Raw genomic sequence first — 25,608 nt, forward strand, 5'->3', positions numbered from 1 at the left:
GTTGGGGGGGGAGGCCTGGACACCCGCCTTGAGTGTGTCACTCATGTGTTGTCATTCTAAATTTTGTGAACTTCAACGGTATTTTCCTTTTATAACAAACTTCAGCTATCTTCACCAGCTTCAGTTTCAAATTCCTATTTTCCATGAGTACTACTTGTATTGACCTCGAATAGTAGTTATGATGGGGGGGGGGGGGGCACCTTACCCCACATTAATGTTCAAAGGAGGGTACAGAGCTTAAAAGGTTATGAGACCTTGCCCCAAAATCACGTATCTGGGAGTAGAGGAGGGTGGACGAGGAGGGGCAGTGTGAGCATAACTTGCACTTGCACTCCATGAAACACTTAAACTACACTGGTGTGCAAAACTTAAGCAACAAGTGGTTTTTCGGTCACAGTTCCCCAACAAAGTATAAGATAACCATGAAATTGCAGTATAATATGCACATAATTCAGTAGAAAGACTATTTGTGTGCAAATTTTAGAAATAAAACGTCGTAGGTGATGTAAGTGTACGTAAACCTTATGGGTCGGCACGCGGAGGTCAAAGCTGTGATAAAAGGATGAAGAGCACTGTAGTTAAAGACATTCGCTGCAAGTGCAAGTGATTCGTTTTGTGAAACATGTCTTCAAGAAATCATTTAGACGACTTTACTCGAGGAAGAATGATTGGGAAGCTTGAGGAGGGGCGTAGTGTGACCAGTGTCGCCGAAGAGTTCAAAATCAGCAAAAGTGTTGTTTCTCGTGCTTGGACTGTCTTTAAAACTACTGGTACTGCTGTTCGGCCGCCCAAGGAAAACAACACCAAGAGATGACCGTTACATTGTCGTACAGGCGAAAAGAAACCGTTTTCAGACAGCGAGCGCCATATCTCAGCAACTGTGCACAGCCACAGGACGACAAGTATCAAGATTTACAGTGGCCAGACGCCTCCACAAAGGTGGCTTATTTGATAGACGTCCTGAACGCTGCATACCTTTAAAAGCTAGCCATCGGCGGCACCGTTTAGAGTGGTGCAGAGAACACGAAACCTGGACAATTCATCAATGGAGTCGTGTCCTCTTCACAGATGAGGGTTGTTTTAGTGCTACAAGCGATTCTCAACGTCAGTTGATCTGGAGAGAGGTTGGAGCTCGATTTCATCCCAATAACATCACGGAAAGAGATCGTTACGGTGGTCCTAGTGTTCTCGTCTGCGGTGGCATTATGTTGAACGGGCAGATTGAGCTTCAGATCTTCGACTGAGGTTCTGTTACTGGAGATCGCTATTGCAATGAGGTAATCCTGCCCCATGTGCGTCTGTTTCGTGGGGCCATTGTACCAGCCTTTATTTTTATGGATGACAATGCCCTGCCATACCGTACTGCTAATGTTCAAGAGCTGCTGGAAAGTGAAGATATCAGATGAATGGATTGGTCAGCTTACTCTCCAGATCTAAATCCCGTAGAGCATGTGTGGGATGCATTAGGGAGACGTCTTGCGACACGACAGTATCCTCCTGGTAACACCCATCAGCTGAAAGATGCGTTAAAGGAGGAATGGAGACGTTTACCCCCAAGAACTCTTGCATAATCTGGTGCTTAGCATGAAGAGGCGATGCCAAGCAACAATTGCAGCAAGGGGAGGGCATATCCCATACTAGGGAACATCTGCCAGTTGTACTTACGCTTTTTCAGGCAATCATGTGTAACGCCACTATATGTCAAATAAAGCCTTTTTTTGTTCCATACCCTACTTTAAACTTTATATTTATTTCTGCGCCATTATTCTTTCACCATTGTTTAAGTACAAAATAATGTACATCATATTCAAATTTCATGTCAATCGGATGATTTTTTGTAGAGTTATGACAAAAAACGCACTTGTTGCTTAAGTTTTGCACACCAGTGTATATATAAAAACATATATATCGTCGCCTCAGAGCAACAGTAGGACAACTTAGTGTTATTTCTGGGGATTAGAAGTCTTACTGTTGCTCTGAGGCGAAGATATGTGTGCATGCAGTGCTGTAGTTGGGGAACAATTCTTTTTGTGGGAACTCACCTTGGAGGTTAAGGGGGGGGGGGAGCACTCACCGAAAGAAGAGGTGAAACCAATTAATGGTAATACATTTGCATTGTGTTAAAAGTTTTAAGCAAATATTTCGCAGGACGGTGTCTCTTCCCCCTCCCCCCCCTCGTTCCTCTTCAATTGTGCGTTTCGAATTTGTTACACATATATGTTTATTGTTGCCTCAAAGCAACGGTAAGAAATCTTGCTGTTATTCCTGAGGTATACGATGTCTTTCTCTTGCTCTGAGGCGACGATATATGCATGTATTCATGTATATATGCTTTGAAAGGTGAACCCCCCACCCCATTATTTTTTTTTTTTCTCTTCGCCACTGCGTGGAATTCATTAAAAACATTTTTCTGTATTGTAGCAGAATGAAAAAAAAAAAAAAAAATTGATTTTTTGGCATTTTGAATTCAAATTATGTTTTTCGCAATCACGAGCGTGTGTGTTTGTGTAGGCGCATGTGTGTGAGTGCGTGGGTGCGTAAGTGTATGCATGCATGTGTGTGAGTGAGTGTTGTGTACGTGCGTGTGCGTGTAGGTGTTCGTGTGTGTGTGTGTGGGCGTTCGTGTGTGTGTAGGCGTTCGTTTGTGTGTGTGTGTGTGGGCGTTCGCGTGTGTGGGACATGGACGCCACCGCCCAGCAAAAGTGGATTTCGGGGGACAGTGCTCAGGACCAGCCGCGCCGCCGCCGGTGGACGGTGGTGCTGCAGGCCTGGTCCAAGCTGAAAAAGGCACGGACGCCAAAAACGGTCAAGTGAGAACAATAAGCAATCGTGATTGCTCAAAAAAAAAAAAAAAAAAAAATGCATTCAAAATTCCTAAATATTAGTAATAAAGAATTTTATTGAAATAGCATACAACAGACATACTGTACAAAATAATATAAACAGAATCTTTTTACTCCACGTAGATGTTTCATCATACATTTACATTGCAATAATTTCATCAGATCTCGTTTCAGAAACCGTGCATAGAAATTTCTCACTATTTTCCGTAGTTCATGAGCAAAGTGAAGTTTAAGGCACACAACCATTTTTCACCTGGGACTGAAATCATGAGAAGTTTGCTTTGGTCTAGCGGGTGAATATAAAGTACTGTAACCTTGTGTTCCACTATATCCCGTGTAGGGCGCGATAGTCGGTCTGGAATATGGAGTTGTGCGAGATTTCATTGGGTAAAGGTAGTTGTCATACGTGGGTGCATACGTGCAGACATCTGCATGGTAAGGTTGTGAAATTGTGCATGCTTGTTGATTTGCTACATGAATGTTGTTACCGAGAACTCGAGGAAATAGGGAGTTGGAAAGTTGATCCACTTCTTCATCTGAAATGAGAGGAATATCTATTGTTAAAATATTTTTAACACTTTTATTTTTTAAAAAGTTTTATAAAACAACTAGCGGTACCCGCATGGCTCTGCCCGTAGTAGAAAATTAAAAGGTCATTTGGTTCGCCTGTATATTTACAAATAATGGATGACGAATTTCTCGCCAATGTACTATTTGCTCGTCCATGTTATGGTAATTCGCTCGTCCATGTTATGATAATTTGCTCAGCCTTGTTATGGTAATTTATTCCAGTGGCGGATCTAGAACTCGAATAGGGGGGGGGGGCTAAAATCGGTCCAAGTGGGGAGTCACTGCTTAAGAGAATCTTTTTTTTTTTCGTTTTTGCGGGTACTCTCAATTCGCGGAGGGGGGGGGGGGGGTAGCCATCGCTCTTAAAGAGACAGACACCCCTGTTTAAACAATATGAAATTTTCTCTACAAGCGATCCCTCGTCCTTCTTCCGAAAAATTTAGGACTTTAAATATGGTTTTTTACTTGAAATAAACTCAAATAGAATGTAATCGAAAGAATATAAATACTTCGCGAACGTTTCAAAGGTCTGAAAAAAACTATATACTTCTCAATTGGATATATAGCTACAAATTCTGGCCATAGCCAGAGCTAAGGCGGAATCACAAGCAAACATCGAAAAAGGCCAGTTACAGCATCCAGAGATTGCAGCTGCGCTCTAGCTTTATGCTCATGAGTCTGGAGTTGCTAAAACAATGCTCAGGCAAAACCAGGTAGTAAAAAGAAACGGATGCGTTAAGGGGGTCAGGGACCCTCGCATAGAAATTTACAAAATTGATGTCAAAAACGCAATTTTTGGATCGTTTTGGTGGTAAGGTTAGGGGAGACGGGATTGAGGTTCCTTCCCGAGTATTTTTCCTAGATATAGTCAATTTCAAGCTATCTCAAGCGATATTAGGCAGTCGAATGCTCTTTCCAGAAATTTGCACAAATAAAAGTTTAAAAAACGCAATTTTTGTTATCTGTGATTACATGAAAGTGATAGAGAAGGTTCAGGGGCTCTCTCTTGAAATTTTTTCGCTGTGAAACTCGGGGAGAAAACGCAGTTATAGGCTATCTTTGGAAACGTTTAGGAGAGGAAATTTTTTGGTGATTTACTTTGGAAAATTTTCAGAATTTTAGTCTTTAAGAAGGAGTTTTATGCAATTTCTGGTGAATCTATGTTACTAGGCGCGCTTTCCTCCGGATGTTTTTCGACATTGAATACGTAAATTTAAGCTATAACTGGTGACGTTTAGGAAATTCGTTCGGAGGCCCTTTGGAAAGGTTTCGTTAGTGAAGTCTGAACGACGCAGTTTTAGTCGATGTTTGAAAATGGAAAAGTTTATGGGCTGTCTCTAGAAGTTTTTTGACCCTAAAGTTCGAAAAAAACTCAACTGTACGTCTTCTTCGTCAACGTTAGGGGATGTCTTTACCAAGGGCGCCTATGTGTGTGTGGGGGGGGGGGGGATCAAGTGGGAGATCAAAGCCCCCCCCCCCCTTGAACTTAGAACTTCCTTGATTTCAGTACTTTTTTCTTTGCAAAAATGTAAAAACGTTTCTTCTCCAGCAATTAATGAATAAGATATTAAAAATCTCAAATTTTAATATTTCTAACCTGTACTGAAATCGCTTTCTATGGGGAAAGTATCCTGCTAAACCATGGGGGAAATATCTGACCCCCCTCCCCTTAAAATTTTGCATATGGACTCTATCTGTAATAATTTATAATTTTTAGTATAATTTTTAAAAACCGGGATATTTTTTTTATGCTAACCTTGTAAAACGAGTTATTACTGCTTTTGAGCCCTCCTGTAGCGAAGCATTTCGACATACAACAAACACATAACAAACAAAGAGCAAATGAAAACAAGGAATGATGTTCTTTAGCGCGTAATGATTCGAACAAGGTTCTGAAATCAAAACGAGTTGTAATGCACATTTATTTTCTGGATGTCTCTTCTATGACACCTACGCTAACATCTGTCGCAGTTCCGCGTCTCCCCGCCCTTTTTCTTGCTTTGAGGAATAAGACACAGATGGTTTGGGTTTTTCTGCTGTCTTCCGAGCGAATTTCGGAACTCTTCTTCCTAACCGTGCACCCGGAATTCTTCGAAATATTTCAAGCCTCAAAATGAAATGAACGTTGTGTCAAGTCGGGTCTTTGCTTGAAAAATAGATGAAATAAATTTTTATTGGGCAGACACTACTATTAAGAAATTGCTTACCCAACAGAATTTTCGTATTCCTCTAAATTTGATAATTTAAATGCTTTTGAAATTTTTTTTCAGTTTATGACACTGCATGAGGCGTTTAGTTTCAAACTCACCTTAAAATTTTTTACAAGGACCCCGAACTTAAGTTTTTGGAAGGAGGAGATCTTTTAATTTGCCGAATGAAACTCCGAATTTTAGCGAATGATAAAATAATAGCATGCACACATACGTGCATCTAATCAGAAGAGACATTGAACATCATTGTAAAAATTTTAAGAAAAAATAGCACTTCTGCTATCTTGCCTCCAAATTTTCCCAATCGTCAGAAAGAATTTGCCGAATAAGCAAAAATTTTCCAAGTAAAAAAAGGTTTACAATAAAATATGAATCGAAAATTGTATAAAAAGGTATTAAAATTTAAATCTCTGTTCAGAGTTCTTCTCCCCTTCCCATGATTGGGGGATTTGAAAAAATAAATAAATAAGCCGGAGTCGGAATCTGACGTTTCAAAACCCAGGAGTCGGAGTCGGCCATTTTTCTTCCGACTCCACAGCCCTGGTCATTAGTTATCCCTCAACTTTTCAGTATTGAAGCTTCAAAGACGTAATGTTAGTGGGTCTTCGTTGATGTTAGGGGAAGGAGTCGAGATCGAGGGCTCTCCCTCGGAATTTTTTCGGAATTTAGGTTTTAAAAACGTAATTGAAGGCCCTCATTAACGACATTTTCAAAAAAATTTTCGATTCCGGTGAATTTTTCAAAATTGAAGCTACAAAAATTCAAAATTTTTGCCGATGACATTGGAGAGAGGGGCTTGAGGGACTCTCCCCTGGAAATTTTACGGAAAGTCGTAAAAATACAGTTGTACTCGATTTTTCGTGATGTGTTGGGGAAGGGGGGAAGAGAGTTTGATGACCTTTTCCCGGATTTTTTTTTTGAAAAATACAAATCTTTAGGGTTGGGGGGCTATCGCCCCAATCGCCCCCTCCCCTGTAGAATCGCCACTGTTCTTGGCTGGTGAATACCACCTTTGGTTTACTGGACCGCTGTTGCGAGAGGAATTGTTAAAAGCAATTTGACTGTTCCTTTTTCATTAAGTTCAGCATAATTCAGTATGCAGAACAATAAGTTTTTGTTAAAATAGTTAAAATTTACTATTATGTATGACTTATGCAGACTAAGAACAAATAGGGAAATTGAAATTCTGATGAAGAAGCAAAGATTTATAGTGAAATTTGATAAGACCGAACTATTATTCTTGGTTAAAATAAGAAGATACTTTTCTCCCCCTCACCCCATCTTTTACCTTAGGTTCTACCACACGAGGGGTCCGCGAAGCGATTCCTTTGTGTAGCTGGGCTCGAGAACAGAGACCTACAGTGGTCTGCGAAGGTGATTGCGTCGGGGAAGATCACTGCGCTGGGCGTCAGCCCTGCTTGGAGTTTGTCCATTAATGAGTGAACCTGGCGCGCTATGAAGTATGGTATGATCATATCGTCAAGTACTGAAAATCGAGCAACAATACTTCTGTACCGGAAGTCAATATGCAGGAGTGCCCACCTGGGGCACTCCTGCATATTGACTTCCGGGGGGGGGGGGGGGATTATGGCGCAGACTGCGCCATTGAAATTTTTAAAGTGGGGTTTGATGGGTATCTTTCTTATTTGGGGAGGGGGCTCTTACATTTTGCGGAGGATGTCGGCGATGTTACAGGGGAGGTGCGCCCTTGCCCTGAGGGGGTGGGGTAGGCACCTCTGCAATATGCAGTAGACTGTAATATCCAATAGACAGAGGAAGACCGGAAAATAGAAGGCAAGATGATGTCCTCAATGAGCTGAAAGTCATGAAGGATCATCCATTGGAAAAAAAGCAAGAAATCCAGAATCGTCTGGAATAGGATTGTCAAGCAGATTAAGACACATCCCGGGTTGTAATACCAACTAATAAGAAGACGAGAATTAAAATTCACTACTGGCACAAATTCTTAATTTATGACGAAGGTAAAATGTATCTCCATTTCAAGTCCAGTTTGGTGATATCAATCACGATCCCATTCAGCAGAACACGCACATTCCTGTGTGGCGTTTTCTCTTTGATGGTACATTTTGCAGATAATTCCGCGTGAATACGTAATATTCCAAGTTCTGACTGAGCACAGAACTCCATCTTCCCTTTGGGGCCCTCATCCGCAAGTAGTCCGTCGGAAGGAATCCTGGGCTTTATTTTTGACTAATGAACGTTTCCTCCGTTTTGACAGGATATGAATGACCCAAAAAGCCCACGAGATCAGAGGACGGAGACTTATTCATTAAATGGGCCGCATTCCTCCTGACATGTCCCGAGTCGCTAATAGGCATTCACCTTGCAAACATCCATTACGGCGAGAGCGCTAACTTTTGCTTAATGATGTATGGATTTCGTATGGGCCGGGAACGCCTTCCGTGTAAACTTAGACTTGCTGCCTTCACTTTTTATTGGGATAATTGTGTGTCAATTGAAAAGCAGTTTTCTCTTTGTTTTTGCAACATCTACGATTTCTAGGCCACGCGCTCAAAGTAGTTTACCTCCCTACTTTCATATTCGAAGCAGTGAGGTTTTTATTGCTTAAGTGTATGCTTTAGTCGCTCTGTATCGCTTATAATAGGTTCTATGTTAGCATAGAATGCATCGTCCTCACTTTTATTGGGAGTTTAGGCAGAAAATGGATTTTTTTCTTCTTTTTTTGCGCTGGTTGAGAATAACAGTTAATTTTAATTAGTTTGGTTAGTGTTAGAGTTAGGAACACGATCCCTCGTTTTAAGTTTTTCTTGGGCCGGTAGGAGATGTGGGTATTTACTCAATGCAACTTTTGTCAGAAAACAACAAAAAATACGCCCACTAATATGCAAAAAATAAATTTTTTAAAGCCGAGGGGGTGGGAAAGGGGATTTATTCCACTTTTTTTTTACTGGGAGTATCATTGAAAATGGATTTATTTCTGTGTTCATTGTGATTTTTTTTTTTTTCAATTCAATGAGGCTATATGTTGACGTAACTTTCCCCCTTTCATAATTGAAGCAATAAGATTAAAAAAAAATTCTTATATATGTTTTTAATTGATTTATGTATCGACCTACATTACGTTCTTTGGGAACTTGGAACTGCATTTTGCCAATTTTATCTGAAGTGCAGATTGAAAATGGATTTCATTACTATTTTGTTTGTTATTACTACACGGTTATTAATAATTATTTTCTTAAACGGTGTATCAACTGAGTAGTTTTCTCTTTGTTTTGCCCTAACTCCAAGTCATAGTTCAGTCAATTAGGTACGTTACAGTTTGACTCTGATAAGTTGACTTCCAATGGGCTTAGGATTAAGTGACTGCATTTGTAAAAAAAGGATTGAGAAAACCCGTTCTGCTTTGCCGATAACTGTTTGGCGCTGGGAGAATTTCTCCTCTATCATCCCCGCTCCCCCCCCCCCCCCCCAAAAAAAAGGCAACATAAATGAGTTTGTCCAAGGTCAAGTATGTTTTTATTAGAGTGAGATTACACATTGTACTCAAATAAAAGAGCCTTTCTTTTCTAATCGAAACAATACGGGGTATTTTGTTTTCTTGTGTATGTTTTTCACCGATTTATGTATAGTTATTTGTAAACGTAGAGCTATATCTATCCAATTTTTTTTATTTTTTGTTAATTTAAAATGGGTTCTCTTCGTTTTCGCACAAACTGCGAGTAGCAATGCAAAATATTTTTTAAGAAAATAAAACAAAAAGTATGCATTATTTTTCAAAGAAAAAAACTAGAATTTCTTATTTGATATGTTACTAATTAGTCTTTGAGAATAAGAATAAAACGGAATAAATATCGTAATTCAATAAAAATACCATAAAATATTATTTTTCGTAACTGAAGGGGTTTTTTTTTAAATTTTTATGATAAGAACATTTTTTTTGAAAGCTAGTATCGTGCAAAAAAAGTTTATAAAATATTCTCAGCTTATTAATTCCTTATTTTGCAACTTTTCCAACCTTTATATTTTACAGCTAAATTGTTCTACCCTTACCTGCTCAAAACTGATTCATTAAACAAGGTATTTCTTACCTTTCTCTATTTTTCCAAATGTTGGTGACTGTCCTACACTAAGTAACTGAAGTGAACTGGGCCTATGTTGATTTCTTGCTCTTTGTGAAGGAGGAACATGAGCAAGCATCTCTGCGAGTCCAGCCGGAAGTGCCCTGTAAGTAAGAATATTTAAATTACTCATGACAAAAAATAACTCTTTGTACCGTATTTGATGCATTTATTATCTTAAACTACTAGAAAATCGCCCGTAAAGGTATGACCAGTGGTTTTCCCATAGGGTATACTCCTTATGCGCCGTATACTCTCAAACATTTTTAAGACACATAGCGTATACCCTAAAGCTTCAAAAATTTTCATATTACGACTATTATGTATATCATCGCATACACGTATTGTGCATAGCTGATTACTAGGAGTATACCCTAGGAAAATTTGATGGGAACCTCACTGGGTATGACGGGTGAAAATTGCTTCAATATTTGAACGAAGCCAATGCTTGTTTGATAATATTTTGATAGATGAAATTTTAACCCTAACTCCAGTATATAAACCCTGAACTCCAGTAGATAGCGTTCATTGTTGACCATTTTTTTCGTTTCTTCACTCTCCTAAAATGAGTCTTACCAGTAAAACAGTTGAGATACCGGATCCAGTTCAGCCTCGTCAAGATAAAACATTTCCCTGTATGTCAAACAGTGCCAAAACACATTATCAAATTGTCATGCCGCGGAACGATTTTCATTGCTGATGACGTCAGGAGCGTTACTCGATCATTCGCTTTTATATATATGAGGATTTGTTCAAGAGTAATGGGGTGGTTTCCTTCAGTCAAAAGTACTACTTTTAGTCATTGAAATGGATAGAATGAGCAAAAAAAAAAAAAAAAATAATAATAACATGGGCCCAGAAAATACTTTTATTTTCCCAGCAGTTTTTTTTTAAATTAATTTTTTAAAATGTCCGATTTTTCAAACAAGGCGTGGTCTTTATGACGTCACAAATGATGCCTTTTTGGCGCACCTTTCTACTACGTTTCCACGTTATGATAATCAAGCAGCGAGTTAAAATTGCACTCTAACGCTTGCTATCAACCATGTCGTTGCCAATATACGTGAGTAAAGATGCGAATTAAATATTTAGCTCTTTGAGTGGCAACACAGAATGGTATTTCATCATTTGTGATGTCATAGCAAAGAAATGTAAACAATAAAAGCTCACCGATTTAAGTAATTTTTTAAAAATATTAAACTTAAACAAATTATTTTTGAAAAAAAGGTCAGATCCTATGTTTATAAGCATTCTCTTTCAGAAAAAAATACTTTTGAAATTTTGGAAACGACCCCATTGCTACTACTTGTATTATTTCCAACAGTGATTAAAAAATAGGTTCAACAGCCTTATGAAAAATATTGGAAGTGGGAAAATCAATTTTTAGAAGTATTGAAGAATTTGTCCTTTCATAAGCACAACACAATTTGGAAAAGACTATAAATTCGAAAGATTAAGTTAAAGCAAGAGCTTTCAAAGTAAATTTTTTTCGCAGACTTAGTGACGATTTTAAAGTAACAAAATATCTCTTTCAAATGTCGAAGAAAATTTAGAATACTTCTATTCGTATACAAATGTGTAATCAGGGGTGGATACAATGGGAGGGTCAAGTCCCCCCCCCCCCTCTTTAAACCATCTACAAAAGTATCCGTCCACATTGTGTTCAAACACTTCTTTACTAATAATAAAGCTGAAAGTCTGTCTGTCAGAATCTCTAGGCGCATAGCGCCTAGACCGTTCCGCCGATTTTCATGAAATTCGGCCCAGAATTAGTTTATAGCATGGAGATGTGCACTTCGAAGCGATTTTTCGAAAACTCGATTTTGTTCTTTTTATATTCCAATTTTAAGAACATTTTACCGAGCAAATTATCACAACGTGGACGAATAAGTTACGGAATTATCATAACGTGGAACCGTAACATGGGCAAGCAAATGAATGTAGCCAACAGGCGAGAAATTCATCATCCATTATTTGTTAATATACAGGCGAACCAAATGACCATTTCATTTTCTACTACGCGCAAAGCCGTGCAGATACCACTAGTTATGAATAAAATGTAAACGATTTCAGTTGTCTTTTCAATTTATCAATTATTTTTGAAAGTAAATATTTGAAACACTACTTCTTTTCATAGCTTATGAAATTAATTTGTAACATTTATGCCCTATTAGGTGCAGATTTGGAAACGATACACAGAAATTTTGTGGCCCGTCACAAATGCCTTTTCCAGGCCCCCCTCCATATGTTTACTTCTACGTCGCTACATATATTTCATCAATCATTTCAAAAATCTCGGGCCCCATTCAGGTTCGGGTCCATGCCAACAGGTGTCCCTTCTCCCCCCCCCCCCCTCTGCACGCCCCTGATTAAGGTGGCTTATTCCTGGCTGATTTGGTGCTTTTTATTCGCAACTCCAGCGCTCGAATACGCTACCATGCGGTGATTAACAATACTAAAGAAAAAGGTAAAACATTCCATTCCACGTGTTTTCTTTGGGGTAAACTACTGGCTTCAGACAGTTTATGATGTAATGTAATTTCAGAAGAATAGAAAAGAAAGCTTCCCACAAACACGATGAAAAATTACTGTCATTCACTAAGTGTCAAAGCAAGTCGTAAGTTACGGCATGCGTTTGTTTTACCTTTTTCATCCGCCATTAGACTGGCTGCAGCGCCCCCTACAGTTTATTGGAGTTGCGAATTGACACCCAAGCACTTTCAGAAATTTTTTGTACTCAAAACTGTAAGTTCGTTCAGGGGGAGGGGGTTCATTATTCAGCATGATTCCCCCCCCCAAGTATAGTATGTGTCCGCTCCTGTGTATAAATTGCCCTTCAATGTGTGAAATGTACGCTAAAACGGGAGTCAGATATCTCTGCTCAATACCGTGACATTTTCTTCCTAATATTTGATGAAAAATAGTAATGTAAAACATTTGCTGGTTAAATATTGAATATTTTCAAACATTTTTCAATAAGGGGGAAAAGAAAATCTGCTGCTTTAAAAAAAAAAAAAAAAAAAAATACTCTCCAATTGTACGTTACCATTGCCCAGGAGCCCCTTTGTTTATACCAGAGAAATATCTGCCGTTCTATAAAAAACGGCTAGGCGCCCATCACGTCTGCTTCACTTGTGATGGATGATGCGCGGTGACGTCATTCACATAAACAAACCACGCCCCCTCAATTCATCTCATCCTAAAACAAGCTACGGTTGACTTTCTGACAAAGGGAGTAAAAAATGATGGACGAAGTTGCTTCGCTGTGCGTGAAATGTATCTGTAAATAAAATTCAGAGAATGATATCTATCGTGTTTCTCTGAAAATAAGAGCCGATCTTTTACTAATTTTTGCTGCTAAAGATAAGCTGGCTCACTCTCAGGGGCAAGGGCGCCCCGATGAGAGGTCACAGTGACCTCCGAAAAGCATCCTTATTCGGCAAATTTTGTCTCACGATTCATAGAATTTGGGGACAAAATTGCTTTTTGCCTTCTACTTTTAATTGCCCGACTGTTTCTTTTAATTAGATATAGGGGAATGTGGGGCAAAGTTAAGATACCTTGCATTTTTAGTAAATGAACAAATTGGAAATTATCTTATTGTCATTGTGCTGCTAAAAGTTGTCATAAAGCATATGTTTATATTAGATTATTTGCAGTGACTATTTAGAACTAGTTTATAAGTTTTAAGTCACTATACGCTGTGAGCTTTACACCAAGCCGTGGTTAAAGCAGAAGTAGCACATACCAAACGGCTCGCTTATGGCGTCCAGTTACTTGTGGTTGCTTAATTAATTTTAGCTACCAGTGTGAAGACAATATAAGCTTTAATTAGTGACCTACTGCCTTCAGCTCGGTTATGGCTATTCCAGGCTGTTGACCCCTAATAAACATAAAGTCAAACTATCTGTATTTTGAATAAAATGGAAAATATTTGCGTAAAAACACTGGCCAACTCTTTCTGGTATGAATATTTTTTTGACTATACTTGTGTATTAAGGAGTGCTTGCTCCCTTTGGGGGGGGGGGGGGGTTATTGGCGCAGACTGTACCATAGAAGTGATCATGGCGCAGACTGTATCATAGAAGTTTCTAAGGGAAAATGGGTGTTTTTGGGGAGCATTTTCTCTTTTTTTTAGGGGGGGCGGGTAGGGGAGGATTGCTCTCGTTCTTGGGCGAGCGTTTTCCTCGTATTGAGGAGGGGACTGCACCTTTGCTCTTGGGGAGGGAGGATGGGCACCCCTGGCGTATTAAGCACCCAAGAGCATAAGTTTATGCAATGACTACAGTGTGAAAAACATTCCTAAAACAAATTCACTGTAGTCTTAATGAATTGTCAGAAAACTTTTTGACCCTCCCTCACTCCCCCCACCCTCTCTGCATTAAAAAATCTTGCAGTTTTAGCTTTAGTTAGAACGCTTAGCAGTACATTATAATTTGTGACATATTTGACACATTAGTTCTAATAATACATTTTTTTTTTAATTTGAAAAAAAAGTCGGCAATTTTTCAAAATATCTAGATATTGGCCAAATAGAGCAATATTAATATTTTCCGATGTAGAACACGCATCGAAATCTTTTTTCTGCTCAAACAAACTTAATTTCTTGTAAACACATGTTTAACAGTAACATTTTTGTGCAGCTAAAGCATTAGGTACATCATGAGTTTGTTTTATGGCCCTTTATTATTATTATTTTTCTAGCAGCAATGCTTTTTAGTTGAAAAATAAAAAAGAACATACTTGAAAACGAATCAGCCGAACAGAAGCTGAAACCGTGACCTTAAATGTCCCCACATCTGGTAACATAGCTGATACTCTCCAGATGGATTCTTAAAAGACTGCCGTTTCAGAACCTTTCCTTTCTTAAGACGTTTTTGCTGTCTTGTGATCTGCACTTTATTTTACCTGATAGATGTCATTAAGCTTGCTTGATGCCCCCATTAAGCAAGCAAAAAATGCAATGAAACCCCAATTTTACGTTCCTCAAATCGTATGTTTTCGTCGCATTAAACGTTTTTTCGTTGGGTTCCATCATCAGTTTTGCTGCTATGTATTTCCCGTATTTTACGTTTCCCCGTATTTTTCGTTTGTTAACGCAGTCGTAAAGAGAAACGTAAAATCGGAGTTCTACTGTACTTCAAAATTTGAAGGGAAAAAAGAGAGAGAGAGAAGAAGAAGAATTTAAGACTACAGGGAATTTTGTGCAACGAATTTCCTTGGCATGCGATTTAAAATATTTTAAAATGTTCCAATTTTTTTTTTCTTTTCCGAAATTTTTAAATTTCTTCTGCCTGTTTAAGATACGTACCATCTGTGTATAAGTTGTATTATAATGTTTTGAAATATTTATACAGTAATGTATGGTTTGTTTGAATAGAATAAGAAAGCAACTTAAGATCGTGATTAGTGAAATAAAAAGCACTTACCATTCCTCAGGATCACAGTCTCGAAACCCTTTGGCGAATGGATTACTAGCAATTTTCAGCTGCGTTATCTGCAAAGTAAGTCTGTTAAAATGCATTGAAATATAAAACATAGATTGATTACACAGTGACATAGAATGTTGAGGGGTGTGGGAAATCTTTAATCTCTTTTTAACCGACTTTAAAAAAAGGAGGTTATGATTTTGTCTTGCGGATTTTTATGTATGTTTTCGTATTTCTCCAAGAATGCTGGACCGATTTGAAAACTTCTTTTTTTGTTTGGAATATACTTTCCAGATGGTCCCATGTTAATTTTGTCCGGATCTGATGAGGGGTCTCGGAGAAATATAAGAAACTTTAAATTTCATACGTTGTGGCTACGTAGACCAGCTTTCGTCAGCTGCGAGACACGTCACAGGTCACATGGTTTTGGCGTGAACGGTGCATTTTTTCGACGGAGGAATCCTGTCTTGAACAATATTTAATTCTCACGCATCGGGATGTTTGATTTTCAAGGCGCCGCCTGTTAATTTTAATTATAGTCTTACTAATGTATTTATTACTCATGTAGCAAATCAGTAAATTAAATGTATTTTGCTTCGAAAATAGTTGAATTTATTAATTTAACATAATTTTTTTTTGCTAATAAATAACTTCATTTTTATTATTAGTTTTTTTTTTTAATGTTTCAGTTTTGAAATGTATTTAGTGTTCAATTCAAGGGGAATTGAAGACAAAAATCCCCCCCCCTCCCCCGCCGACGATTAAATTTATCATCCTTAATAAATATATCGTAACTGGTGTCCGATTTCTGAAGTGTGACAAGTATTCTGGATTAAATATTTCATGACGCCGTCAGTTTATTTTACAGTTATGGCAATACTAATTAACAGATTTCGTTGGAGTTTTTTTACGGACTATGCTCCCCGATTATTAGAAGACGCCCGGACCGATTAGAAAATTATTTTTCTGTTTGAAACAATACACTTCTCCCGGTCGTCTAATGATCTTCAAGTCCAGGTATGAAGGATCCTAGAGAAATCGAGGGAACTCTTCAAATTTCTTACTCGCGCTTTGTTGTTTGTAAATTCATAGCGTCTCACTTCGTGAAACGATTCTTATGGTTTTCCTGTTTAATGGATAGGAGTGATTTAACTTAGGTCTCAAACGTTTGCTTCACCGTATTTATTCTTCAGAAAAAAGTTACGGGCAAAAAATAATAAACTTCATTTAATTTCAATATTAAACGATTAAATGTAAAATCCATTGTTGGAAGAAAGTGTCATCATTAGCAGTCATATCGCAAATTTTGAATAAAGACTCCTCTGAAGTGTATCCAGGGCCATCGGAAGAGCTGACGGCGCCAGGTGCGAAGGTTTCCTGGCGCCCCCCCTCCCTCTATACACAATAACATCAGTGCATAACACATACTTGAATTTTTTACACATTAATGAACAGAACAATCAAAAGGCTATATGCATAATACAAATTAAAATTGAAACACAAGCAATAAATCTGTTTCTAATATTTGTGAAACATTAATGAACCAAAAACTTTTCGAAAAATGGAAATGTTAAAAATCCACATATTTATCTATAGTAAAATGTTATCCCATTAGATAAAAAACAAACAATTAAAACTGAATTGGTTATTCATATTGATCAAACTAAGAACACGAATAAATAATTTGCTGATTATAAATGGAAAATGTATTTATTGAAGTAAATCACATAAAAATTAAATTTCGATCTGGACTCATCGAATGATTCTTTTCAAGAGTTTTTTGTTTTTACTTGTACCACCTTAACACCAGTTTTCATATATGTTATAAACAAAGATGTTATTCGTTTGCATCAAAATTTGTGTAAGTTTTAGGGAGAAGTCCACGAATACTCAACAACATCGAAAATCGCTCAGAATAGCGCTTTTGGAGCTCTGATTTCGAAAAATCACTGGCCCTAATCTTACGAAATACGGCCTTACAAATTGCGTTTTTAGACTTCAGTCACGAATCTTAGAAAAATATTCGTACAAGGGTCCCCATGCCGCCTTTCTTTAATATCACAAGCAAAGGGTTTTTCTAAACATAAAAAAAAATTTAACTGGAATAACCCCTTACTGTAAAACATTGCTTAAATTTTTTGAACCATAATTTTGAACAATTTTTCTGGGAAATGCTCCAGATCCTCCTATACATAAAATCTTCAAAGTTTGTCTAAAGTTGCTTTTTTGAAACTTTGATTTCGAAAACTTGCAGGGGGAGAAGGAATTGATTTCTATCTACTATTCGAAATAATAATCGATTGGAAACAGTCTCTGAACTCCCTCCGTTACCCTAACGTCAATAAACATAGCCTATAATCGCGATTTTAAGACTAAAATTGCGTTTTTAAAACTAAAAGTTTCAAACTTTTGACCGGACACCTTTCTAACTTTTTTTCCTACCCGATCAAAAAAAAAAAAAAAAATTTTTTTATTTTTTTTTTTCAGTGTGCCCCCCTTACATTTTTTTTCTGGTTACGTCACTGCACGCAGGGGCAGAATTTAAGCAAATTTGGTGAGAACTAGACAAAGGAGAATTGCCTTTTGTTTGATTCTAAACAGTTATATTCTCAGAAATTATATCTGCTTCAATGATACAAAAAAATTAATGTTTTGGAGACTTAGAAAGAGGAATATTTTCGTGCCCTAGGAAAAAAATAGAGAATCACACAATGATTCTCTATTTTGTGTGTCTATGACTGTGCATCATCTATGATACACGAAATGAGGGGGCGCTCCCAATTTTATACAATCGGGGTATTTTAAACGATGAGGGGCGCCTTGCGGCGCCCCTCATTTCTTGTGAATGTCGTCGTGTTCTGTCGTTTCGTGGCGCCCGAGGCGATTGCCCCGCTCACCCTCCCCCCCCCTTGGGACAGCCCTGTTAGTATAAATGCTCTAGTAGTATTTTGATCTTCATATATACAACATCACAGTAGATACTCTGTTTCTTGTGTGGTGTTGATCTAATGGGGCCAAGTAAAGATAAATGTGACTTTTTTCACAAGTTACGTGATGCGTATTATTATAAAATATAAAATAGTTAGGAAAACCATTGACATTTAAATGGTTCTGGCTAAATTAGAGCACAAATGAATCCTAGAGAGGAACAAAGAGCAGTTTTTAGTGTCTTTCGTATAAAATGTTATGTTCATTAAGGTTTTTTCTTTTTTTAATCGACTTCAAAAAAGACGTTCTCAATTCATTGGAATCATTTTATGTACGTCCCCTGTAAACTCAAACACGCATAGGGGTCTTTCCATGCGAAATGAGCAAATCAGCTGTGGCTGACATGTCACAGACTTCAATGAAAATTTTTATTTAGGTAAATCATGCATATATATGAGAGAATGCAAGTATGGAAGTTTAAAAACTGTTAATTGCTTTGTTATTGAAATTAGATGTTGATGCTTACGCTAAGCCTAAATTTTCAGAGTTCATGGCAGCCAGTTTGTGACTCAATAACTCAATAAGTTATAAAGTTTACACTTAAAAAATAAATATTTCCACATCCTATAAACAAATCTCTACTAGGAAAGAGGAAAGTAAAATTTATTCGGAGCTTTTTTTTTTTTGAATCTAAGATACCAACAAAGATTGAAAACTTGCCAATTTACTTCAGATTTCAAATCATTCTTCCAGCTGCTCTTTTAATGAAAAAAAAAAAAAAAAGCAAAATGGATTCATATTGAAAAACTATCTGTAACTAACTGTCTGCTCTAATTTAGTAATTGTTTTTGAATTCCTTGATGATGAATTCGTACTTTAAAAATCAAAAACTTCCGAAATTTCCATTTTTTCCTCTTTTTCAGACTCTTGTTTGAACACGAGGGAATGCCCTTAATTTACTCATTTTTTTTACGTAACATATTGAAGTGTCTTTTAGGTAATAATAAATTTTAATCAGTGGAATCAGCGTATTTTTGTTACTAGAGTAACTTGAACTAAGGTAAAATTCCATTAGTTACGGATATTTATTGTAAATTTAGCATTACTTTCATGTTTCATTTTCTCAAAAGTATGTTTATGAAGTACTTGCTGAGATGTTTACTTAATTATTGTGAAGTATATAATAGTCCAGTGTGCATAATTAAATATAATTGTGCCTCTGAAAGTGGAGTCTTCATCCGTGGTATCGGAAAAAAATAACTGTAAAGTTTTTAGAAAACCTATCATGTCAGCTTGACTGAAGGAACATAATGAGTCTCTTTGATGGAATCAACAATCAACATTAATAAAAAAAAAAAAAAGAGAGAGAGAGAGAGGATGTACCTAGAAGAGTGATTTCAATCCAAGGAGCTATTTGCAAAGTACTAATATATTTCTTTTTCAGCTTAAAAAAAATGCGAGCTAAAATAAATCACATGGTAGTTTCTTGGCAAAACTATAATATTAATGGAAACTGCATGTAGTGTCAAAATGTTGTCCCAACTGTGTCATGGTTTTAAGAACAAACCAGCAACTGCTTTGAAATTCGCAATAAAATAGCTTTTAAATTCTTCAATAAAACTCATATGGTATGAAGATGAAGCTATGATTTTCTTAATTACATAATATTTTATAGTTGAAATATAAATTAATTTATAAAAACTCAAATAAGGTATGGGTTTATTTATTAACCCTGCTGAAATTATATAGGAATTAGTGTTTAATTGGTTTGAATTGTTAAAGATATTTTACGTCCACATTCAAAGTATATTAGGGCACATTATTTGTTAACTTGAAAGCAGATTAATTGGCCTTAAGGAATTCTAAAAAAAAAAAAAAAAACACTTAAAAATAAAGTTATGAAAACTTTGTTGTGAAACATTGTATGGAGAACGGGAGGGGGCGCTTTCCAAAAATTATTTCCATATCGATCCCTGGGTGCTAAAAGATATCCTAGACGCAGCCCAACAGACTTTTTTTTACAATTACTTTTTAAAAAACATAAAGAGATGCGTACTTACATATTAATTTAAATGTTTTTTTTTTTTTTCTGATGTGTGTCAAATGCTAGTTTTTAACGATGTTATGAGTTTTTGAAAATAAATTTGAGCAAAAGTATTCATTCACTGGTCAGTCTACAACAATTAGATGCAACTAGGGGTAAATAAAAAGCTTTGCAGTAAGTGCATCGGTGTTGGGCCCCTTTTTGACCCTTGACCTTACCCGGTTTGTGTGGGGGGGGGGGCGAGTTCGCCTCCTCCTGGTAGGCAAGGCAGTAGATTCTGAGGCCTACTCGCGTGCCCGACATTCTTTATATTATATCTTCGTGTGCCGTGGTCTGGGGACATCTGAATGTAAACATTCTGTCTACGGAATCACCAACGGATTATAAACAAAACAAAATATCACGCCAGTCGTTACGTCTGGCAGTCCCCGCAACTAAATCTCGGTAGAGTCCTTGATTTATTAGGTCAGTAACTTTCTCTCTCCGAGGACAGCCCCGGGTCGGCGGGTGACGAGCACGAGTTTAGAGAGTGGGTGTCGAATATCAGGGATTGCATTCCAACGCTTTGGACCCGAATCTACGCTCGTGGGGGGTCTTGGCACCCTGTACTGTCCTTCTGTCACACAGAAGGGGAAGGGGGCGACTTCAGCAGAGTCCCCCTTTTTTTCGCGCTCCATGCGCTACATATCATTTTAGATGGAGGTGGGGGAGTCCCGAGCGAAAGTTGCCCCATCGGATCGGCTGTCATCTAGTTTGCGCCTATACACTCCCAGAAGTGACAGTCTCGGTTGGGCAACTTCTTGTTGACATTGGTGATGATGCGTGTATCTGTTGGAAGTATCGGAAGAAGCGGGGTAGGGAAAACCTCGAGTGGTCCAACGTATGGATAGAATCTTACACCCCAATAGGTCATCGTGATTTTGAAATGAAAATTAACTTAAGACTCTGTTTTCGGTAGACAGAACGTTTTACAATCAAGGGGGAAAAATGCTTATTTCGTTCTTTTTGAATATTAATTTATTTCGTTTCGAAAACGAAATTCATTCAATAAATATTAGAAATGAACACATAGGGCTGACCGAAAAAAGTTTTTAAAAAATTTTTTCAAGTAATATGAGGCAGTGATAAGCAAAGGAATGTAACATGACATTTTCAAGTTTTGAGTAAAACGCGTTTAAAGTTGCGGTCCTAGGTAGGCTTTGATTGGAAAGTTTTTCTAAATCATGCTGTATAAAAGCACCTAACTGGAATACTAGTACTTTGTCTCAAGACAGAGAAGAGGTTTACCCCATTTGTACCGATTATCTCAAAATTTTTAATTTTGGCAATTGCATTCAATTGCTTCCCACTGTCTTATATAGTAGTCTCTTTCGTGATTTTTAATAACAGAGAAAAGTTATGCAGACAATAAAATAATACCTCACTAAAATATCCGACATATCGTTCTTCCAGATTTGAGGGACATCGTCCACATTTTGAAAACCGTCTGATTTAATTATTGATACAGCTTCCATTTCTCCCCCCCCCTCACCCTCCAAATTTGATACTCTGTTTTAAAACTTCCCCTCATTCCCCCCTGATTACTGATACTTTTCCTAAACTGTCTCATGCATTTTGCGTAGAATTTTATTCTTTTCTTTTTCAGTCGATGTTTGTAAATTTGCAAAATCCTTTTCTGGAGTTCAATTTTGCTTGTTTCACTCGGGGCCGACGAGGGGCCATGTCAGCCCAGTCGGAAAGTAGGGGCCCGGCCCTTGAGAAGACCTGGCTTGGATTCGGCGCAGTAGAAGTTTGAAATGCTTTGTGACGGAGGCTGCCCAGCGAACGAACTGACAAGGGGCTCTTCTTAGCTCTCGGTGGCTCTGCACCTCAAAGTTTGAACTTGTCATTGAAGAAGGGATAACTTCTTATCATAATGTTTCATTGCTCCGATATTTTACTTCTTTTATCATTGTTGCTATAGAGAGCTGCTCCAAATAAAAATCCTCTGTTCTAATCACTTTCATCTTTACTAATAATAAAGCTGAAAGTCTCTCTGTCTGGATCTTTGTCTGTCAGGATATCTGTGACGCGCATAGCGCCTAGACCGTTAGGCCAATTTTCATGAAATTTGGCACAAAGTTAGTTTGTAGCATGGGGGTGTGCACCTCAAAGCGATTTTTCAAAAATTCGATGTGGTTCTATTTCTATTCTAATTTTAAGAACAAAATTATCATAAGATGGACGAGTAAATTACGAAGTTATCATAACGTGGAACCGCAACATGGGCACAAGCCAATTGGCGAGATACGAAATTATCATAACGTGTAACCGTAACATGGGTACAAGCCAATTGGCGAGAAAATTCACCATACATTATTTGTGAATATACATGCGAACCAAAAGAAGTTTTAATTTTTCATTTACGGGCAAAGCCTTGCGGATCCACTAGTCAGATAATAAAATACATGTAACAGCTAGTAAGCTGTACATAGTTTATTACTCTTATTTTCGTTTCACAGTATTATGGAAATTACTATGAGGCATTGGTAAGTGGTTGAAGAAATTGTGTGTGGGGGAAGGGGGGGGGAGGTTCCACTGAAAAGCAGCAATTTGGTCTCTGCCATAACAACTTATATATTTCATGAAAAAAATTGATTTAAAAACGTAAATGAACAAAAGTTGTTTTGCTATAGAAATTATTTTTAGTTCCACATACAAGAAAAAAGTACAGAAAGTTGGAGAAAAAAATATTAAAATTACCCTATGGTTTTGATATGCTGTAACAGCTGTAAATTTTGTTTCTGGAAAGACGAAGGTCTTGAAGTTCTGCGTTTGACTGGAATCCTCTCCTTTTGGGTTTACATACACAACATGAAACCTGGGTTGATACCGATGCATGGAATTTAAAATGATCTGAAAAATAAATAAATAAATGAAAAAAAATAGCAATTTATCTGTTGCATCAAAGTACGATTAGGTATCGGTATAATTTTTTTTCTTAACTTCTTGAAACGCAATACACTGCCCCATGATTAAGAGTGAGACTTTTTTAACAGTTCATACTAGAGCAGTAACAAGTCCAGAATGTTAGGTTACTGTTTCGAACATATAATTTAAACGATAGTGGGTCTGGGTGTGACAGAAAAAAACAGTATCATCGGTAATTGGTTTTTAGAGTGAAAGAAGTCAACATGTATAACAGTACAAATAAAAGCATTAAAATGAGTTAAAAGCTCAGCTAACTGCTGTTTTAAGGCTATTAAAAACAAGCTTCTTCATCAGCGCCAAAAAGAAGGAATGATTCATGAAGTTTGAACAAGCGGCCGAGTGAATGAAATCGAAACAAGCCTCTTCATCAGTGTAAAAGAGAAAGAATGCGAACAAACGGTCAAGAGAACGTTCACTTGACGGTTCTTTGTTCGGAATTCGTGAACCATTCTTTCTTTTCTATACTGATGAAGAGGTTTATTTTTAATAGCCTCGAAACAGCTGTTTACTGAGTTTTTAATGCTTTTATTGTTATGCCTTTATGTTTTGATGCTTTTTTTTTGTACTGTTTTCACGTTGACTTATTTTACTCATTTTTTAGTACAAAGATTTCGACTGCTTTTTTTACAAACTGATTTTTTGTCTGGAGTTTTTACCCAGTGCTAATAACTTTAATTTAAAAAAAATAACTATAAGGACTTTTGATACGTAGCTTGTAGGAGTGCTTTGAGGCAGAGAAGCAAAAGGATGTAAGTGGATTTTTTTAAGTTTTGAGAAGAACGCATGCGAAGTCTAAAAACCCTAGGTAAGCCAAATTGAAATTTTTTTTTCTAAATCATGCTATACAGTAGCACATCCCAGGACATCCTAACAATATGTCTACCTGAGCTGACAGCAGTACCAAGTGTTTCTGATTAACAAGGATCCGTTGCCTAAAATGCTACCTGCCAATTAGTCTTTCCAGCAAGCATAGCCGTTTAATGCAGAGCAGGTAATGTCCAGCCAGTAACTGGAAATTACTTGCTCTTGAATTTCATGAAATTTACAATGAATTCTAAGGGATAAATATAGATTTCCTTCGCATTCTATGAAAAAATATGTATGCAATTTATGGGACGCAGTTGAGGCAGTTAGAAGCAAGGTGGACTTCTTTACGTTTTGAGTAAAAAACGTGTTGAAATCAAGCCATTTATGGACTTTCACTGAATTTTTTTTTCTGTAGCAACACCTATCAGAGTTACAAATATATCTTTTCTTCCTACTATTTGTATTGGTTATCTTCAAATTTTTAATTTTGGCAGTTACACCCCTTTAATTCCGGGATTCAATTGATCAATAAGGGTGCTTTTTCAATTTATTTCCGCGGATTATCTTTCATTTGTGACATTTCTTGCAAAAAAAACAAAAAAATTATTTTTGATTTATTGTTCCATGCAAAATAAAACTAACGAAGTTTTTTAATTATGGACTAATGCTAAGGATTAAATGATCATCATTGAGGCAACCAAGAGTATTTACGAAGAAATGGAATCAGGGGCGGATGTATAAGGAAGGTCATAGCGGTAATGAACTCCCCTAAACCGTTGACAATGTTATTAATCCAACATAATTGTATGGAACTCATGATTTAACATTTGTTTGCCTGTGCACAAAACCGACTGTCTTAAAACCAGGGCTGCGGAGTCGGAAGGAAAATGACCAACTCCGACCCCGACTCCGACTCCTGGACTTTGAAACGCCCGACTCCGACTCCAACTCCGACTCCAGATTTTTTTTTTTAATTTTAATTGCATTTTTTCAACTCCCTCTCTCCCTTCAGGGGAAGGGGGAAAACCTCTAAACAGAGATTGGAATATTAATTCCTTTTTATGAAAATTTCGCATTTTGTTTTTTATTGTAAACCTAAGACGCGTACAACGTTAGAAATTCAATTTAAAGATCAAATTTTCCAATAGTTACGAGTTAAAAAGTGAGATGACTTAAAAATCCCTTTTAAAAATTTTTAAAAGGATTATCTGTAATTTGCCCCTCTTTAATGTTTAGCAAATAGATATTGATCAAATCGTGTGCTTTCAATTTTTTGAAGCTGTAACTTGAGAGAAAAAAAGCTTTATTTCTAAATTCAAGTTCTTGAGAGGGGGTGGTTTGCCCCGGGTGACACCCATCTGGTAGATGACACCCAAAATTAATTTCAGAGTTTATAAAAAATATAAATACTTTAATTCTGAAAATTTTCGCGAATATATTTTAAATTATATTTCATCAATAAAATTTCAACGAAAATACTACACATATACGTCAGGAGCTAATTTTACACAAAATGCGGCTCTATATAAATTTGTACGAATAGCTGTTACTATACCTATATTTCTTCTTCGCTAAATTTTTAATTTAAATTTTATTGCCAGCTTTAGAATTAACCTTAATATGAAGATTTTAAGATTAACTGCAATTATTGAGTGTTGTAATCAAGAAATCATTTACACTTATTTTGTTCCATACTTTTTAGTGAGA

General features: G+C 37.1%; 1 protein-coding gene across 1 annotated transcript in view; it reads right to left on the reverse strand.

Moving 5' to 3' along the window:
* Window positions 1-2,917: 2,917 nt before the first annotated feature.
* The window catches only part of LOC129219897 (T-box transcription factor TBX10-like), a 76,562-nt gene continuing 53,871 nt past the window's right edge, over window positions 2,918-25,608 (reverse strand). The window contains exons 5-8 of the mRNA XM_054854211.1: window positions 22,867-23,019; window positions 15,153-15,220; window positions 9,694-9,827; window positions 2,918-3,379 (exon numbers count right to left, since the gene is read on the reverse strand). Coding sequence (XP_054710186.1) covers window positions 3,093-3,379; window positions 9,694-9,827; window positions 15,153-15,220; window positions 22,867-23,019 — 642 coding nt within the window. The 3' untranslated portion in view covers window positions 2,918-3,092. The remainder of the gene's footprint in view (window positions 3,380-9,693; window positions 9,828-15,152; window positions 15,221-22,866; window positions 23,020-25,608) is intronic.

Source organism: Uloborus diversus, chromosome 4 (genome assembly GCF_026930045.1).
Source record: "Uloborus diversus isolate 005 chromosome 4, Udiv.v.3.1, whole genome shotgun sequence".
In the NCBI taxonomy this organism is placed as follows: domain Eukaryota; kingdom Metazoa; phylum Arthropoda; class Arachnida; order Araneae; family Uloboridae; genus Uloborus; species Uloborus diversus.